General features: G+C 42.1%; 1 protein-coding gene across 4 annotated transcripts; it reads left to right on the top strand.

Moving 5' to 3' along the window:
* The first annotated feature begins 4,684 nt into the window (after positions 1–4,684).
* On the top strand, positions 4,685–17,499 carry LOC307214254 (regucalcin-like). 4 transcript variants are annotated; one of them, XM_079973026.1, is made up of 7 exons: positions 4,685–4,926; positions 9,662–9,830; positions 11,169–11,351; positions 12,931–13,146; positions 14,082–14,219; positions 15,116–15,270; positions 16,748–17,499. In XM_079973026.1, exons 2-7 carry the CDS (start codon positions 9,668–9,670, stop codon positions 16,796–16,798), a joined length of 906 nt encoding a protein of 301 aa, XP_079829152.1. In that variant the 5' UTR covers positions 4,685–4,926; positions 9,662–9,667; the 3' UTR covers positions 16,799–17,499. The 4 variants fall into 4 exon arrangements, with proteins under 4 accessions (XP_079829152.1, XP_079829155.1, XP_079829154.1 ...); XM_079973029.1 differs by lacking the exon at positions 4,685–4,926 and adding an exon at positions 6,841–6,862; XM_079973028.1 differs by lacking the exon at positions 4,685–4,926 and adding an exon at positions 9,204–9,347.
* The last annotated feature ends 3,300 nt before the right edge of the window (positions 17,500–20,799 follow it).

The raw sequence follows: 20,799 nt of genomic DNA, 5'->3' as shown, positions 1-20,799 counted from the left end.
GGTCCCGCTTTCTGAACACAATATGTTCTCAGGAAATTGTTTGTTAGGCGAGTGCTCACATAACGAGCTGACAACGTTAATGGATTCCTAGGGGAACATTTCTAATTCTATTTTCTCTGTCTCCATGGTTTATTCCTAAAATGGTTACAGCCAACCAGTGAAAGGGAGACAAAGTAAAAAATCTGATTTGTTCAATCCCTCTCGCCACTCCCTCCCTCCATGGCTTCTGCTCGAAAATGGCTGTTGTCAACCAGCAAAGCGGAAACAAGTAAGGAAGTGGGCAAGCTCTGGCTGTTCGGATATCTGAATCAGCCTTGCATGAAGTAAGGTATGGTCATAATTCTTTAGGGCTCGGATAACTGAATTTGCCATCAGAGTGTTCTGATGACAGGAACTTCTTGGCTTGTACAACTGTGTTTTTTTCTGCCTCCTGATTTCCTCCTGAACAACATGTGGCTGTGCCATGATGGTTGCCCAGTGTCTCCTAGTAAATGAAAAACATTAGCTTCCTTGTTTAACTCCACCAATTGCATATCAGTTTTGGCTGTGTAGCATTTCTGAAAAATATCACACACTTGCTTTGGCCACGAAATATCATTCATCTGTCTAAAACACGGATGTAGAATCCATGACTGCTGGACTACAACTCCCATCATTCCTGACCATTGGTCATGCTGGCTGGGCTGATAGGAGTCCATTCCTGTTTAAGGAGAAGAGTTAGTAGTTCTCTGGTTGAACCTTGCAGGGAGGTTAGACCAGATGACCCTCTGGGTCCCTTCCAACTCTACAATTCTATAATTCTATGGATCTCTACCACATGGCCTATCAGTTTGTGCATGAAAGCACATTCATGTTCTTCAAGTGGGGGTTGAGGAGCACGTTGGAAAAATTAAACCAGATTCATCTGCCACTCTGTCACCATGTAGCAATGACTCTTCACTCAGGATATATGCAACATCATTCTAAGGGAGGGACAAGGGTCTTCTTTGACACAGCCTGTATTGCCACTGGCAGGTAAGGAGAAGCAGCATCATAGCCCAGAGATCATGGTTCCATGCCTGAACATTGACTGACTGGGCACAGGAAGGGGCAGGACACTGGAGGAAACATTGACTGGCTATCACCCCATTGCAGGAGAATTGTGTGTCCATTATTTTGGGAGCGGGTGGACAACATGCACACAAGAAGATACATGTGTAAGGGTTAAGAATGCCTACATATATAGTTCTGTAAACAAGTGTACAGTGGTAACTCAGGTTACAGACGCTTCAGGTTACAGACGCTTCAGGTTACACACTCCGCTAACCTAGAAATAGTGCTTCAGGTTAAGAACTTTGCTTCAGGATGAGAACAGAAATCAGGTTCCGGCGGCAGCAGGAGGCCCCATTAGCTAAAGTGGTGCTTCAGGTTAAGAACAGTTTCAGGTTAAGTACGGACCTCCGGAACGAATTAAGTACTTAACCCGAGGTACCACTGTACTCCTGATAACAAAGGTTTGGGAAATAGTGTCCACCTTGGTAGCCTCTCTTTTCCCGAATTACTTCTAAATTATACATTATATCAGGGCTGGGGAACCTCAGATGTTGCTGGAGTAAAATGATCAGCCCTGACCATTGCTCATACTGCCTGCGGCTCATGGGAGTTGAAGCCTGACCACATCTGGAGGACCACAAGTTCCCCATTCCTTTAAAAAACAAAGCGGGGTGCTGGTGGTATTTAATTTGGGTCCATGGCATAAGGGAAGCAGGGTTAACTCTGCTGTCACACAGATTCCGATGTGTTTTAACTTTGCAGGTAGTAATTTGGGGAAGGGGCATTTGGAGAAAAAGATCCCCAGGGAAGACCTTTCACTCAATTACATAGTCCACATCCAGATCAGAGGACCCTGTGGCTGCTATTTGGGGGGGAGGGGGAAACAAAATATGTAGCTTCCTGATTTGTTCCTGCTGTAAAGATCCCTGGGAATCTACAATCCACGGCTGCAGGAAGCAAAGCTTACTTTAAGAAGCACCTGCCAGTCATAACTGAGCTTGGTTTTGCTTTGAACTCATTGTAAAGGAGGGAGAGGTCATAAGAAAAGGAAAGGTTGCTGCATTTATCTCTCGAATGGGATGCGGGAGGGTTGAAAATTGGATAGACGTCATGTAAGCAACAATCCATTTACCTTCCCACCGGAGCAGTACCTATTTATCTACTTGCACTTTGACATGCTTTTGAACTGCTAGGTTGGCAGGAGCAGGGACCGGGCAACGGGAGCTCACCCCGTCACGGGGATTCGAACTGCTGATCTTCTGATCGGCAAGCCCTAGGCTCTGTGGTTTAGGCCACAGCGCCATGCTGCTCTGGTTCACCAGAAGTGGCTTAATCATGCTGGCCACATGACCTGGAAGCTATACGCTGGCTCCGTCGGGGCTCCCCCGGCCAATAAAGTGAGATGAGCGCCACAACCCCAGAGTCGTCTGCGACTGGACCTAACGGTCAGGGGTCCCTTTACCTTTAAGCAACAAGCCAACAAAAAATGACAACTGCATTAAACAAGTAGGTTTGAAAGAGTCCTCCCCCCCCCCCCATTTTCTTCACAGCTGGCAGAGCAATGCTGTACTCAGAAGTAAGCCCCACTAAGTAATGGGACTTGCTCACAGGAAAATGTGTTTAGGAATGTAGCTTTAACTCTTGGGTAAGCATAGCAAGGTGGGACACATAGGTTTAATTAAAAAAAAACCATTAAAAATGGTTGAATTGTTGCAGTTTCTTTCCAAACCAGCAACCTCGTTAGCATGAAAGGGTTTTTGTTTTGTTTTGTTAATTCCAGTTTCTCTAGATCTTCAGGAAATTCCACTTTCAATGGGATTTTGCTCTTGGTAATCTTAGGTGTACAAAACATATCTCTCTCTTAACCTTGCAATTAGATGCTTTCTTTGCATTCTTTATACATCTGCAGTGAGGCACAACTTTCCAGTGCTTCCATGTGCTACAGCCATTGGAAGATACATATATATTTGAAAGGGATTTTCCCATCCTGACATTTGTTACGACAGCAGGAATATGGAAGCCCATACCTGAAAGACTTAGGAGACTTTGGGTGCTGACAAACACTGCACCTCGTTTTTCCTGTCTTGAATACAGTGGTGCCTCACAAGACGAAATTAATTCGTTCCGCGAGTTTTTTCGTCTAGCGAAGTTTTTGCTTTGCGAAGCACGAAATCCCATAGAAATGCATTGAAAATCAATTAATGTGTTCCTATGGTCAAAAAAAGTCCAAACAAAGCCAAATTTGGTACAAAAATAGTTTATTAACTGCTCTTTAAAGTCACACATACTGTAAAGAGCATTTCAAAAATTGAAGGAACAATAATTTAAGTTTCTAAACATGACAGAAAAACATTTAAAAATCAACAAAGTGTACAGTACATTTTCTAAGACTCTGGCGGACAACTCGAAGAAGGTTCCTCTTCCACTCTTTGCTTCTTGCTGAAGAACCTGTCCATGGTCTGCTGCTTCATCCGCCTTTTCAGCACCTCCCTGAAAGACAACATGACAAATTTGCACTCTCTAGTATGCTGCATGATTTGATTTTAGGAAGTGGGTATGTGTGGGTTGCCATATTTCAAGAAGGGAAAATCTGGACACCAAAGTTGTTGAGCATTTCCTTGTTCTGTTTGCAAAAACCCAGACATTTTGCCGATTTAAAACAAATCCCCCCAGATGGTAATGTTGTGCTTGGAATCCTGGACATGTCCGGGACAACACATTATCATTAATATCACTTCTAAAAAGTGATGCTGCTTTAGTTAATTAGTACAGTGGTACCTCAGGTTACATACACTTCAGGTTACATATGCTTCGGGTTACAGACTCTGCTAACCCAGAAATAGTGCTTCAGGTTAAGAACTTTGCTTCAGGATGAGAACAGAAATCGTGCTCCGGCGGCGCGGCAGCAGCAGGAGGCCCCATTAGGTAAAGTGGTCTTCAGGTTAAGAACAGTTTCAGGTTAAGTACGGACCTCCAGAACGAATTAAGTACTTAACCTGAGGTACCACTGTATAGGAGTACCCTCCATTTCTTTAACGGATGTATGCAGTGGTCAGTCACTACAAAAAAATGAGAAATTGGCTATCATTTGCAAGCCATTGATCTGGTGATCTGGTGTAGTTACACAACATTATTTATTTATTCATTCATTCATCTCTTTTATTTATTGCATCCATATCCCACCTTTTCTCCAAGGAGCTCAAGGAGGTGTACATGGTTCTCTGCTTCCTCATTTAATTCCCATAAAAGCCCTTTGAGGTAGGTTAGGCTAAGAGGCAGTGGCTGACGCAAGGTCACATCCAGTGAGCTTAATGTCCAAATAGGGATTTAAACCCAGGTCTCCCAGGCCTAGTCCAACACTCAAACCACTACACCACACTGACTCTCTCATTTAGAAAGAATAAACAAACATAACGAGGCCTCTAAATTCCATGCAGAAGTCCATCCTGGGAGAGGTTAGCCTTTTAGTAGTGAAAGAGATTTATTGAATTGCCTGATAATCCAGCTTTGGTGCTCAGACCATGTTCCCAATGATCTTCACAGCTACCTTAATAAGTTCTATTAATTGTTGTTCTTGACCATCTCAAATTGTTTTCATTCGATTTTTGATTCTGCATTGCTCAGGTGGTAAACAGCTACCACCCATCCCCAGGCTTTCTCAATAGAAGATTAGTGGACCTTGCAGTTGTGATCTGTTTCGTATGGTGTGAAAAGGATTGGGCAAGAACACAACAGCTTTCTTGGGAGGAGCAGCTACAACGCCCTACAACTATTTTTCTCTTCCCTGTGGGCTGGGAACCTGGAGTCACATAAGAGTATATTAGTTCATGCACAACCAAAAAAATTAATCAGGTCATCCTCAGTTGAGAAAGTGGCTGCTTTGAACGCTGTACGGTAAGATCAGTATTACTTTCTTAATTGAGATTGTAACTGAGTTAGGGGTAAACTGTAGTTTCCAGCATACATTGGAGGAAATTGTGTGCTATAAAAGCACAGCTTGGGTGTGAGGATTCTACTGGATATTTTTACTTACCTGAGAGGAAGGTGGTCAAAGCCACATAGATGCAAAGGTGCAAATGATCTGAAATAAATCAGACAGAATAAATAATAATTTGGAGCAAATATCAGAGCTGGAAATGTGAATTTCAGCTATCTACAGGCTGTATTATTTGTTTATTTTGCAACATTGATATACCTCTTGATTTTAATAAAACCTCAAAGTGGTATATACCATGGTCCTTTTGTATGTATGAACTCCCTGCAGAACAATATTACTGCCTTAGTTCATAATTCAGCAGATGAGAACAGAGTTTTAGGATTAGAATCTAAGAAAATTACAGGTAATTAAAAGCCAATGGGTACTGCATCAGGATGCGGCACTTAGGAAACCAGGAGGAACTGAAGAAGCCTATTGTGCACATGTGTAAAGGTTCAATTACTATTTTCCAAATAGAATTTAATCATTACACAAGGCTGTCAGTATATTGTTGATGGTGGTGTGTACATGAGAGTAGAGGACAAGTTCCTGGTAAAATGTGATGGTAGAAAAAGATGACCTGTCATCACACAGCAATGATATAACTCAAGAGTTTTCCAGACTGTGTGTTGCGGCACATTTGTGTGTCAGCCATAGTGTGTAGGTGTGTCATGAGAATGCTCCCCGCACCCCTCCCGGGGCTGAAAAGGGGTTAATTTAACCTCCAGTTTGCTAGTAAAACTGAATTACTGTGTTCCAAAATGATGCATGTCTAAAATGTGTGTCACTAACATGAAAAGTTGGGAAAGCTCTGATAGAACTGCTTCTGTCCCTCTGTGCTGTTGCTTACCCACTTCTCTTACCTGCTTGTATAAATGAGATTCCAGGAGTGCTCTTAAGCAAGTGCCTAAAGGGAATCTGCCAATAGGATCATGGTGGGAATGGGTTGGGGATTCAGTAGTACCTCAGGTTAAGTACTTAATTTGTTCCGGAGGTCCGTTCTTAACCTGAACTGTTCTTAACCTGAAGCACCACTTTAGCTAATGGGGCCTCCACAATTTCTGTTCTTATCCTGAAGCAAAGTTCTTAACCTGAAGCACTATTTTTGGGTTAGCAGAGTCTGTAACCTGAAGCGTATGTAACCTGAAGCGTGTGTAACCCGAGATACCACTGTATTTGTTTGTTTATTTGTTTATTCTGTTTCATAAAATTTATACACCGCTTAATTGAAAAAACAAAAAACCCAAAGTGGTTTACAAAAGATATAACACGCAAAAGTTAAAATACTAAAGCAGATTTAAATTATCTCAATTTTCTAAGCATCTGGGTAGGCTTGTCTAAACAGGAATGTTTTTAGCAGGCACCAGGGGAAAAGAGTACAGTGAAGGCGCCTGCTTGATCTCAATAGGCAGGGAGTTCCAAAGGGTATACGCTGCCACAGTAAATGATGAAGTTCTTACATATGCGGAACGGGTATTATGTGACACCTTTGGAAGTGCTAGTTCCACTGGTCAAAGCGATTGAGTGGGCACATGGTTGTATTTTCTTTCATTGCATCATGAGTTTTAAAAGAGGCACATCCAGGTTTCAGGATTGCAACCCTGAGTACTCGACACATTAAAAAGTTTCTTCCTGAGGGGTCCAGATTGCCACCAGAGTTATGTGGGTCTGTGTGTGTGTCTGAATGCCTGGTGAGAAATCAAAACGATTAGTTGACCTTTACATGTCACAATAAACCATGGTTTACTATGAATAAGCCAGTTTTGTCTACTTCGCTCTTCCCTGCTGGCATGTCAGAGAAACAAACCACATATGCAAAAATGGCGAAACTTAACAGAAGAATAAGAAATCAAGGTAACAAACTTTTTATAAACGAATGGAAATGGTTTCTTGAATATTTACAGATAAACTGCAAACAGATAAAAAAATTAGCAGAGTTATTGTAATAACCTGCAGTTTTATGAGAGTATATATTTAAAATAGATAATTAAACCAGCAGATTAAATGAATTTGGATATGCAGAAAATGTTAAAAAATAAATTTAAGGAACTGCAGAAAGAGGGTGAAGGAAGTCAAACTTTGAAATGTTAAATTGATTGTAAAACTAATGAAATGTATAAACTTGAAAAGTATAAATAGAAACTGGGCATCATGGTTTGTTTCACTCTGTGGCTAAGGTGTGTAGCTGAGGCTCATTACTTGTGCTTTGTTTGAGCAGAACAAACCCCAAGCCTCTATTTGGACATAATTTGGATCATAGTTTGTTATGTGTTAGTGGGAAGGAACTGCAAGCAGTTTTGGCACATTTACAGTAACCCATCAACCATGGTTTACCATGACATGCCAACTGGGCTAACTGTGAATACTTAGTGATCTCCTTGAGGCCTTCACCTCCCTTCTGAAGCCCACCTCAGCCAATGTTACCCTTCTGGAAAATGTTATTCACTTGGGGACTGCTCAGCTGTATCCCATGGCTGGCATTATGGAACAGGCTATTGTGAAAAGCCTCTGGAGTTATGCCATGCCTCTGGATTCATGTGACTGCTGACTCACTCTAAAACGCTATCAGCAGACTTCCAAGCGCAGATAAGATCAGCTGTTGCATCTTTTTAATTATATTTTAAGTTGATTTGAGTAGGCTGGCGATTTAAAAAATTCATGTTTCTATAGTAAACTTGGGAGTGCAGGTGTCAGAACACAATGAGTCAGTTTAAGGAGCTGCTTTGATTTAAGCAGGGGTTGAGCAAGAACATGGTCATGTGCTGCACATTGTTTTTGGGTTTCCTTCATAGCTCGATACCTTAATTCACTGCTTCTTGCCTTTCCTGTTGCCTGAAAGGCACTAGGAGGTTCTCCAAGAATATATTGGCATTCTCTTTCCTAAGCCAAGGCCATCTGCAGGCATTGAGAAAAGCAACGTTATTCTGCACACGGGTAATTGCTAATCTCAGGCTACTATTCTACACTGAGGTACTAGGGTACCTGCATCCCCATCAGTTCTTGCCTAACTGAAGGAAGATAAAAAAATATAACAGAATGTGGCAGTCAGGTGTCTGTGATGCAATCCTTGTTTGCTGATTTGGCATGGAAATTACCATTTCACAAGGACATGGATTGAAAATAAGGTGCTCAAAAGCACACAGTGCAAAAAATAAAATAAAAATTAGGACACAGGTGGGCTATGAGCAGACAAGTCAAGTCCTGCCCACCTCCCTCCACTGCCAGTGGATGAGCCATCAACTGGCCAGTGGGTGGGAATAGTAATATTCCCATCCCATGTTGCAAAGCAGCTCAGGGACAGCAGTCAGTTTTGGGGCTGCATCAGGAGTGATGTTGGAGGCCTCCAGGGCTCCTGAACCACCCAATATAGCCGTTCCCATGTTGTTAATCTCCCTACCCACCCCAGCATATCCTATGGAACCTTATTGTCCAACTCATGGCTGAACAGCTATGCAATGACTGTGTCTATGTGAATTTGTGTGTGTGTGTGTGTGTGTGAGAGAGAGAGAGAGAGAGAGAGAGAGAGAGAATGTGAGTGTTTGTGAGGTGGAAGGGTGTGCCAGAGAGGACGGGGGGAATTTTTAATACCATTTTTAATAGTTTTTTAAAAATATAATATCTGGAATCTCTATAAAATAAATAAAAGCATATCTTATTTGAAAAAACCCTCATTTGTTTATCAGTTTTAGCATTTTTTCATTCTATTTAATTTAAGCTTTTCATAACAAAACATTTGTTAGCGTCATTGACAAAGATCATTCTCATAACTCACTAGTGTTGTAACCAAAGCATGACCATCTCCATCTTTGTTATAACTGAAGCAGGACTAACACCATCTTGTTGCAGGTTGACACCATAATCATGTATCCTCTTTGTAATCATGCTGAAATGCAAGCTTAAGACAGGGAAAGAGAAATTGCAAGACACAAGGGGTGTGTAAAGGAAAGTTTTAAGAGCGTGCAAGGGCAGGACCTTTAAAACATGGGTATAAACAGGAAAATGCCTAGCTAGCTGAGGTTGGAAACATCCGTCTTTGTGGTTAAGCTGGGAGTAAGGCTTTATCACTGGGTGTCTTGCATGTCTATTCTGTATGAATATAAAATGTCTGTGCCCCCACTTTGGGCAAAAGATTCCTGCATTGCAGGGGATTGAACTAGATGATCCTCGTGGTCCCTTCCAACCCTACAGTTCTATGATTTTATGAAAAGCTGTATGTAAACAGAGATCAGGGCCCAGCCTCTGTTCGCCTTCTCTGATTGCTTGCTGCAACCTTTCCTGTTTGAGCAAGAAATAAAACTGCCTTTAGCGGAGAATTCTCGGGTGACACTCGTCGTTGCTGGTAAGTGCTTTAAATCAGCATAATACCCTATTTCACTTCGAAATGAATATCTAAATTAGTTTGATTACTTTTAGGATTAGTTTTTAATCGTGTACAGAAACAAGAAAGGGAGAGGCAAACCACAGTATTTGAATATATTATATATTCATATATATGAGAGAGAATATCTTTCCCTAAAAGAATTCTGGGCACTGTAGTTTACCGCTTGCAAAGTTACAATTCCCAGCAACGTTTAACGAACTACAGTGCCCAGAATTCTCTGAGGGCAAGAATGTGCTTTATATCATGTACACGGTCTGTTTTCTTTGCCACAGGTCATCATGTCTTCTATTAAAATCGAGACTGTTGTGAAGCAGAAGAACAGGATGGGGGAGTGTCCTACATGGGAAGAAAGGGAGAATTCCCTTGTATATGTAGACATCAATTCACAGAAAGTTTGCCGCTGGAACTCAGTCACCAACGAAGTTCAGTGTGTGTCTGTGGGTAAGGAAATAGTGTTTTTCATTTTATTTTGTGGAATTGTTTTGGCTTTGAAGAATCAACTCCTGAGGCATGACTTTCTCAGCCAAGGTTTGTGAGAGCCAGGCAGATGCAGGCCCCCTTCAGACCCAGGTTGTTTTGCGATCTTTCCTCAGTGATACCACATTATTGCCCTCTGAAGGGGCACTCTTGTGCTGTAGCACAACAGAAGTAGGACAACCCCCCCCCCCCCAAAAAAAACCATTTGGATGGCGGAATAGATTTCATCAGAGAGATGGAAAAGGGGTTAAGTAGGCTTGCTTTGGCCTTGTGCTATAAGCACGAATGCCCTGGAGTGGGGGTGGGGTAACGCGGCCTCTTTATTTTGCATTGTGCTCATGATGATATTGGGACAATTATATGTGATCGTGCTCTCAATACTGTGTGTGCCTGCAAATGTTTTGGGCGGGCAGCCTACCACTTTGTTTCCAGTCAGGCCACGTCTTGTAGTAATAATAATAATAATGATAATAATTTATTATTTATACTCCGCCCATCTGTCTGGGTTTCCCCAGTCACTCTGGGTGTTTCCCAACAGAATATTAAAAACATGATAAAACATCAAACATTAAAAACTTCCCTAAACAGGGCTGCCTTCAGATGTCTTCTAAAAGTCAAATGGCTGTTTATTTCCTTGACATCTGATGGGAGGGCATTCCACAGGGTGGGCGCCACTACCGAGAAGGCCCTCTGCCTGGTCCCTGTAACCTTGTTTCTCGCAGTGAGGGAACCGCCAGAAGGCCCTCAGAGCTGGACCTCAGTGTCCGGGCTGAAGGATGGGGGTGGAAACGCTCCTTCAGGTATACGGGGCCGAGGCCATTTAGGGCTTTAAAGGTCAGCACCAACACTTTGAATTGTGCTCAGAAACGTAACTTCCTCAAGTCCCATTGTGCAACAGTGCCAGAGTGCTCCTGCAAATAGCAATAATGCAGTAACACAGGGGAAGCATAACAACTACTGGAGTGGTATGATATGTGAATGTTCCAGTACAAATCCATCACTAATGCAGAGTTATTGCGACCATGACATGTTGCAGACTTGCCATGCCAAAACGAAAACCAACCCAAGTCTGGAATGGGATTTGTGGAATGGACACTTAATATAGTTTGAGTTTATTGCTCCATTGTCTCCAATCACGTGCTGGCTGCAGAGATGGGAATTGTGGCCCAAAGCTTCTGGAGAGGCCCACAGTGACTATTCCCCAAACAGGCTTCATTTCTGCATGGGAGCACTTCTTCATCAAGGGTGCTGAGTGTATTTTTCCCTGGTTTGTAAACTTGTCCGTTCTTTCCCTGCCTGCAGACGCTCGTGTTGGCTCAGTAGCCCTTCGCAAGTGTGGTGGCTACGTGATCGCTTTAGGAAGAAAGTTTGCTTTCTTGAACTGGGAAGATCAAGTAGTCACTGATATTTCTGAAATGGAACAGGATAAACCAAACAACCGATTCAATGATGGAAAAGTAGACCCAAGGGGTTCTTTTTATGCAGGTATATATTTGATCTGAATGCAATTGTATGCTGAGCTCAGTTTAGATAGCCCTAATGAGTTGGAATGTGTCTAAAAATTCATGAAACTGATTAATCTATATTAATACATTTGTGTATACAATAATGGTCTCTAAAATATTGCATTATAGTAGTACTATAGTAGCAGGGTAGACATAGGGTGGTATACAAATTTAAGAAATAACAATAATAGTCAATTCTGCATACAGTATAATGACCAGGATTACACCCAAGTATGCAAATTCTTGACTGCAACAATCAAAATTGCCCAAGCAGCAAAAAAAAATTTGAATTAGAAGTATATTATCCATAATATATATGTAAAATAAACAACAGAGTAGTATCCAGTCTGAGAAGTTGAAAGCTTGCTAACTTGTTTAGGGAAGTTTTTAATATTTAATGCTGTATTGTTTTTAACACTTGATTGGAAGCCGCCCAGAGTGGCTGGGGAAGCTCAGCCAGATGGGCGGGGTATAAATAATAAATTATTATTATTATTATTAACTATTTTTGGTTGAGCCAAATAAAAAGTACTGGCCTCCTGTGGATTTTGGCCTATTTATATAGGGTTACTTCCACTCATTTATGGAGAGAGATCATGAATGTAGATGTAATGACTTTCAAATAATTGAGGTTTACGTAACAATTCCCTGCATTTTAATGACAGTCTCCATATTAATTTTTATTAGAGCCAATTTCAGTATACTAAAAGAGCCAGTGATAGAAACAAATCCAAACGATTATCCGTTTACCAGTAAAACCATCCCAGACTATTGGAAGAGGTGCATCAGTTTCTCTATTCTTCAGAGGCAACTGGACAAGTGACTGAAATATAGAGGCAGTAAACATCTTTTCAAACTGCTAATGAGAATGAAAAATCATTTTCTGATCAAAGTTTAAAAGTAAAATAGTATTCCTCAGGTTTGTTTGTTTTTAAAATTGCAAATGTGAAACTGTTTACGCTTTAACTAAAACACATGATGTATTACTATAATTCAACCTCTCACCACAGGTCTAGAAAGTAGCTAATTAAAAACAAAAGACCAGGGAGCCTATCTTTTGTTTCAGCTAAATTGGCAGGGTTTTAAATTTTTTAATTGTTTGATGTAAATTTTAATGTTCATAGTAAAGGCTAGAAATCCAGCGTTAGTCATGCTCAGAAGAGATGCATTGAAATTAACAGATTTAAGCTACTTAACCTCCTGGAATATCAGTAAGTAAGAAGACTGGCAGGCGGAGAGGTAGCTGAGGGCACTGTGAGGTTGGTGCTTCATGCAATGGAGCCGCTTCCATTGCATGATGTATGATGTGTGTTGAGGGATATATATATCTTCAACGCACTTGAGTGAGTCCCATCGTACACAATGGGACTTACGCCTGAGCAAACGTGGGATTGCACTCTTCCTCCCTAAAGGCTGCTAGGAAAGCTAGGAGGTCATTAGACAGGTGGTGTTGTGGGACTAGTCAAGTGATTGACTTTTGGGTGCGATCAGTGCTATTTGTGCATTTTAAAGAGGCCCTTCAGTAGAGAATTACCTGACCTCTGCTGACCACCCCCTAGGTACCATGGCCGAAGAGACAGCACCTGGAGTCAGAGCAAGGCAGCAGGGGGCTCTTTATACTCTTTTCCCTGATTGTGGTGTCGTGAAGCAGTTAGAGAAGGTGGACATCTCCAATGGGCTGGATTGGTCACTTGATCACAGGACCTTCTTTTACATCGATAGCCTGGCCTATGCCGTGCAAGCCTTCGACTATGACATGCGAACAGGAATGATTGGTAACATTCTTCTTCAAACTGTTTATTGCAACAGCTAAAGAAATACTTGGTAGTAGATTGGTAGGCAACCCTATCCTTTGGGGTAGCCAATGTGAAGCCTTGCAGATATTGTTGGACTACAACTCCCATCATCCCTGACGATTGGCTATGCTGGTTGGAGTCCAAACTCTGGAGGAGGGTGCCACGTTAGTCACCCCTATTACAGACTGTTCCTTTTCTTTCCATTATATGCCATATTGTCACATATGGCATTTTTCTTTACTTAATAACAGAAAACAACTATATATTGAACAGACAGATGTTTATTTCTCATAAACACACACATCTGTTTTTGGCCCTGGGAAGCAACAGTAAAGTGCTAAGGATGTGTTAGTGTCTTAAAATCCAACTCAGCATGAAAATCAAATTTTTTGGCATTTGATTCTCGTCTCAACTTGTTCCTATCTGCAGCAGACGGAAATATGACACACTCTCAGCTTTAAGCAAATGAGAGATGTGATTTGGTTAAAACCAAAACATTTTTGTTGTTGTTGTTCACTGATATTTTGTCATATTTAATGATGTCTCACTCCTTTTGTGCACGCCCTATTTTGTTTTCGTGTGCCATCATTTTTAAGTTTTTATTATGCCTTAGGGCCCTCAAAATATGGAAGTGGCTGAGGGCTCTCTGGACCTCTGAAACGGAATGTCCCTGATCATTGAACATGCCGTTCAAGGCTGGGAGCAGGACCACAGGCATTCAAAGACTTGGCCAGTACTCACTGTGAAATTGAGTGTGCGCGCATGCACACACCCACACACCCCAAGCAAGCCCCATAACTTTTTTTTGCAATTTGCATTGTTTCTAAAATGTGGAAAATTTGAAAAGCACAACAGACAGTACAGTCTGCATAAAAATAAGCACTTGAATGCTGATTGCCTTATTCTTTATGCAGATTGTTGCAGTTGCAGGCCTGTGTACAAGCTGGAGAAAGAGGAGGCGATGCCTGATGGGATGTGCATCGATAGAGAAGGGAAACTCTGGGTGGCCTGTATTGATGGTGGACGAGTGATCCGCATCGACCCTGAAGCAGGTAAACGATTAATGAGGATTCTGCATTTTTGATCCCCAAAGGGCGGGGGGGGGGGGGGAGGTAGAGATAGAAGAGATCACAAATGGAGCACTTTTATTTGACTAACTCCAGTTTAGTGACCTCTTTAAATATTTACAGGCATCATTAAATGTCTGGAAATACTTGTCTGGATTAAACGCAAGGGAGATTCTCTGCTGATTTGGGGTCATTAGTTCACCTTCTGCTGGAGTGAGCTGAGTCAAGACAAGTCTACAAACTATGAGAGGCAAATATATGTTGTTTTTTTAAAGGATGTCACCCAACAGTGAACCCTAACAAATGGCCAGTACCTTTCACCTGCACATAAAAAACTATTTCATACCAGTGTACAGGGCTTTCAAAAACATAGTTGTGTCTCCTGTATGTTCACCCTTTTAACATTTATGCTGTATGTCCATGCTAAAGCATAATGAGTGAATTGCTCCTGAGTTATACACTCTTTGGTTTATCAAGAGATATTGGATATCACAATATTACTGATATCACAATATTACTACAAAACAGCTAAAATGAGTGCTATTTGGGCTAACCATGTGGCTGTCCCTTTTAAACCTCAGGACCCTATGCAAATTATTTGAATGTTTGATATTTGCCTCAGAATACCAGCCATGCATGTGTGTTTTGTTTTGTTTGTGTGTTTTCCAATCACTGTCTGTGAGGGAAGGGATTTTAGGGTTCCAGTAAAAATCAGAGCTCCTCGACCCTTTTTTTAATGAAATAAAAAATGGATATATACCTGCATGTTACACATTTAGCATAATAAGGAAGTAGGTGATCAGCATTGAGTAACAATTGACTTGTTATGCCCCCCCCCGCCTACTTTTGTTTTGGTTGTCCTTTCAACTACTTTCACGCAGGAAAAAGAATTCAGACTGTCAAGATGCCTGCTTCCAGGATCACATCTTGTTGTTTTGGAGGGAAAGACTATTCAGAAATGTATGTCACTTCAGCCTACGATGGACTGGATAGCAATGCACTAGCCAAGGAACCCCAGGCTGGGGAAATTTTCAAGGTAAACAATTTGAGCTTTGTAAAATGAACCAAGCATAACATTCATTCAGCAGAATGTGAATAATGTAAAATTAGTTTGTAAAACTGCAGAAAGGTGGGTGTTGAAATCCCCTTCTCCTAGCCCAGCAGAGTTGGCTTGAATTTTCAAAATTTCTTAGGCATTTGTGTTAACAGTTCACTCAGATGGAATCGGGACTCTGTCCTTTTTTCTGTGCTCTGTCTTATTTTCTGTAGTTGTCCACAGTTGCCTTCCTGTCTCCAGGAATATCTAGCGTCCTAGATGAGCTTCTAATAGCCACTTTGTCTGGGCTCCAGACTCCAGACTGCTCACTGCTGCTATGATATGTACGTGTGTGTGCACGCGTGCATGCATGCATGCTAACAAGGCCTTGGCAGTTAACCTGTACCTAGCCTGAGGCCTAGGTGAACCCAATGGAGCAGCTGATGGTCTAGCAGTTTGCCATTGTTATGAGAATTATAAGGTCTAAGATGTTGATAAATGTACCAGGCAGACACATACATAAATATATAAGCCACATGTCTGAAACTGTACACGAAAACAGTCCTGAAACCATGTTGACTCTCCCAAATTGACCTCAAATATTTCTCTGCAAGGAGGAAGGAAATCGAAAAAGCTTTCTCATTGTCTTTGGACTGTAGGGGCTTACACCTCCCTTTTCTGATACAGTCTGGCAAGTATCTGTTAAGCTGAGCACACTATCAATATGCATATGAGATTCAGGAAGTGAGTATTTACCATCACAAAAGAATGGCCAGACTGCCCAGAAAATGCAATGAATGACCATTATCAGGTATCTGGCAGACAGAATTTCTGCTGTAGACCGCCTCCTCTGCTGTTGACCGCCTCCTTCTGTGATGTATGTATGATGTTTCAGTGGGGTGGCCTTGAGCTACAGGTCTATATAAGGGCTTGCACACCATTGTTCTGGGTTCATCCCTCCCTCCTGCATGGATGTGTGTGTTGAGTACCCCGTTACAACAGTTTAATAAAGATCGGGCTTACTAGCTGCTTTGCTTCTCAATATTCTCTGGATGGCCTCTGTTATTTTTTCCTACCAATAGGGAACATACATAAGGACTCTGTACGGGCTCTTGGGTACCCCATAAAGGAAAAAGGAGCAGGTTTTTTTCCCTTATAACACATTGATTTTCCTATTTCCTAAAAACCTCCTGCTCTAAGCAGTGACTGGTGATTCATATCTGCCTGCCAAATGTGGCACGAATGGATAGGCCAAGCTACGGATCAGTGCATGCAGTGACAGATCAGATGATGAAATCATGTCCTGGTGATGGACTACTCCCCAGCCCCCTCTCCCACCAGCCTGCACAAACACACAGACACACAAACTCTCTCTTTAACTCCCAGTTTAGAAGGTTTGGGATGTAGCCTGCACTTACAGCACCCCCTCTAAGTGCCTTAGCTAGCAATCTGTGACTTATTTCTTGTTCTCTGGCAGATAACAGGACTGGGTGTGAAAGGCATCCCACAGAACTACTTCACTGGTTAAATATTCATATGTGCTTGATATTCAACCCAGCCAGAAGCCATGGTGGACAACAAGAGAAGCATGAATTTCAAACCTGTATGCTTATCTGAAGGCTACTTATATATCCTTTATGTACTGTAATGTTCCATAACTGGTTTTTCCCCCCTTCTCCTTATGTTTGTTTTTTATATTTTTCCCCCAAATAGGACAAATGGCAGCTTAGGACTGTATGTGAATGTTAGGATTTTCAGTGGTTCCCCATCAAGCAAGGATCAACTTCCTCTATTAATTCTTTGTACAAGCAGAGAGCAGTTTGTAGCGTCTGCTTGCCAAAAGGTCACATTCACTTTCCAGTAGCAATTTCCATTCTAATTCCCTTGATTAATTTCATTAGAATTCTTAAGAGTAAAATTGGCCTCTGCGGACAGACCTATGTTAATACGAAAGAAAATTATTCTGAAAACTGTACAAGTTGATCCTGTTAACCTGCTCTGGGAAGGAGGGAGGTGTTTCTGTTTCCCTACAACTGATGTTTAGATTAAAAGTTATTGAGTGAATTAAATTACAGTGCATGGAAATGAATAACTATAGAAATGAACAAGGGTTTTGTCAGAAAGAGCAAGGGCTGTAATTCAGCTTGTAATTAAAAGGATTTGCATTTTAAACATGATTTGATAGTTCAGCTGTTATTCCAATAAACTCATGTAAATGTCAAGAATAAACTAATATTAATTGGTTGGTAACTGGGCAGGTCTGTGAAAAGTAGGTGGCAGATATAGGAGACAGTCTCATCACAGGTGAAAGGCAAACGGGCATGATACATCATGAGACATGGAGTGTGTGTGTCAGTAAACGAGGGGAATTAAGACTAAGAGAGCTGAGTGGGGGGTGCTCGTGTAATCTCACTGTATACAAGTTGTACAAGTGACAATAAAGTATTTCAATTTCAATTAGTTATAATTTCCTTTAAAATTAAAAAGCAGCTGGTGTTTCCTGCTTCTCATCTGAGAGAATTTTCAACTGTATGTTCTTTGCCCTCAGTTAGATTTAGGGACAGCACCTGTCTGCTCATAGCAGCAGAGCTCTGGAGAAAACATCACAAGGGTGCAAAGCTTGATTCTGCTACTTTTTCCTTACTTATAAGTAATGTAAAGAACTCTGTCACATTTTCTTTCCAGTGGGTTTTCCCCCTCCTGCAACTTGCATGTGTGGTTTTCATTTAAGTTGTTATGAAGTTATTATGAAGAACGTTTTGGAATATTGGAGTGGGGTGAATATCTTCCAACTTTGGTGAAATTATTTTAATTGAATATATATATAAAACTCGTCACCTAAGTGGGGTTCAATGCTACTGAGATATACTTGTGAGAAAATGGATTTTTCCAGATCAGCTTTCCCCCTCAGCAATAAACAGCCTTGTATTAAAATTCCCCCCTGAATCATGGTAGCAAGATTGGTACCATATAAGGTATCATCTACCTGGTGCTGCTTTAGGCCTGCAGGGTGATAAGAGACTGCAGTATGAAATTTCTGATCAAGGAGGATCATATGAGGACATGAATTTGGGTGCAAATTTTTTAATAAGAAAAATCACACCCACTGTGTGTTAATTGGTTCACCACTGCTAGGATATCAGTGTTAACTACCATGTAATTATTGGTGGCTCTTGATCTCTGTATTTCATTTTCCTCTGACCTCAATGTTTACAATCTATCCCCCAAACCATGTGCATAAATAGACCTGAAACCAGGGGCATACCTAGGATGCAGGCCCAGGCGTTGTGGGGGTGGGGGTGCAAAAATTGTGCCTCTCCACTCTTGCTCTAAGTGGCTAGGAGCCTGTCTGCCCGTCTGTGTGCTCCCTGGGCTACTCCAGGGCTGCTTGGGCCAGTTGGGCAAGGTGAACAGGTTCCTTTGAGTGCCTTGGCAGCAGAATCCGGTTGCCAGCGTGGGCCATTGCAGTAGCTCCCCCCCAGTTGGTGCTATTAGAAGTGTGAGTGAGTTTCTGGTCCATGGTGTCTGCTGGTTTTGGAGGCGCTGATTCAGCTCCTCACAAGGGAGCCTGGGTATACCTCTGCCTGCAACTCAGAGCAACACTGAAATGGACTGTAGTCTTAAGGTGCCCGAGACACTTTGTTGTTTTTGCTGCAATAGATGAAGACAGCTACCCTTCTGGAAAGCATTTATTTTTTTGTCACCGATGGAACTATGGCACCAGGTCCTTCATGAATATCACAAATAATCTTGTAGAGTCATCCAAGGTCAGCTTTGATGCAGAGCTCTGTGGCATAATATCAGCCTGGCAGAAACGCAATCACTTTCTCCCTCCACGCTGGATAAATAAACTTTGAAGAAAGTTGTGAGGTCACTCAAGTTTGTGCGTGTCTGAAAGTCACAAGATGTTAACTGCATGTCTGTGCTTTAGTAGTTGTTCTCCATTTTCCCCAGCAGAAAATGCCACTAGAATATATTTCTGTAGTTATCCAGGCAAAGAATGGCAGCTTTCTCTTCTTCTTTTTAAGCAAGTATTTTTTAAAAAAGCAGGAACCATGAAGCTTTGGCCTTCTGGCTGTTGTTACACTACAGTAGGAAGTAGACAATTGTGGTGGGCTGCTGGTGCTCACCTGACCATCCTCCAACTGAGTCACTGCTGCACACCTGACCCCACTTACCTGGGAGTAAGCCCCATTGACTTCAATAGGACTTATTTCTGAGTAATCAGGATTAGGACTGCACTGTAAGTCCCCTTGGCCATTAGCAGCACAAAGCAATTGCCTCATACAGAAGGCAAGCATGCTTGTCAATTTCATGTGTACAATGTCTTGTCAGTTTCTTTCTTCTTCCAAAAGAGAGAGAGAGAGATATAACTATGCGTCACAGCGATAATGCACACATCCAGCCTTCTTAACCAATCCACGGATGGGCCAAAGATCTTAAGAGGTTTATCAGGAAAAGACAATGGAGGTAGCCAGGCAGCCATGGAAAGGGCCAGAAATCAGTTTGCAGTTAAATGGTTGGGGTGTGGAACAGGGGCAGAGGAAGGGGGTGCGGTGGGGGCGGGCTGCCCTGGGTGTCACCACTGAGGGGGGTGACAAAATGCTGGGCTGGGCATGCAGCGCACCCGAGCCATGCGTCTCTCCTGGGCGTGACACGGTGGCTTGGGCGCCCGCAGGCTCCACTCTGCCCCAAACGGTCCGCCTGCCGCCTCCCCCTCAGCTGTAGGATGGCTGAGTGGGAGGAAGCAGGCAGACTCCTCAAAGGCCCCATGGAGCATCCTGCCCCGACTCACCCTGCATAGGGCACATGCGTCGCCCCAGGCGCCCAATCGGCTTGCTCTGCTGCTGGTGTGGAAGGAAAGAAAGAGCGACGATGCATTTGAGACATAATAGTTTTGTTCTACAGGGGATACACAAGTGGCAGGGGTGCCCTGGGAATGCAGATTGGCAATGATGGTACAAGATACAAGTTTTGGAAAAAGAAATAAGTGAAAAACCAATCTGATAGCGCTGTTCTCTTTTCTCCAGAGCCAGAAAGTGTTGAAACAGCTGGCAGGGAAATGATTTGTAATGGGGAAATGGTTAGGAGAGAAAGGATTATGCAGTTATTCTCCCTAACCATTCCCAAATATATCCCCCTGTGACTGTTTTTCTTTATGCAGCAGCAACAGGAGGGGGGAGATTGTTATGTGCTTCTGTTGCACAGGGTCTAATCTGGTTCTTTAGTTATCAGGTCTCTCACACACAAAAACTCAATCCCTTTCAAGACATGAGCGCCCTCATGTGGCTTTCAGTCAAGCTATGGGCAGTAATGGCAAAGTAATGAGTTCTGATAAACTGGAGGCGATATTCAAATTAAACTGGTTTTATTCGAAACAGTTCTGTTGTCCAGGGGAGACTAAAAAACAGTCTTCTGTGTTAATATAAAATACTTTTCTCAAAGGGACAGATTACTTTCCTAACACCAGGGAAGTTTTATTTTTATTAAAAGAGAAAACTTTTCTATACATTTTTAAAAAAATATTTA

This window comes from Podarcis cretensis (genome assembly GCF_951804945.1).
Source record: "Podarcis cretensis genome assembly, chromosome: 4".
NCBI lineage: Eukaryota > Metazoa > Chordata > Lepidosauria > Squamata > Lacertidae > Podarcis > Podarcis cretensis.
This window is presented reverse-complemented; position numbering and strand designations above follow the sequence as displayed.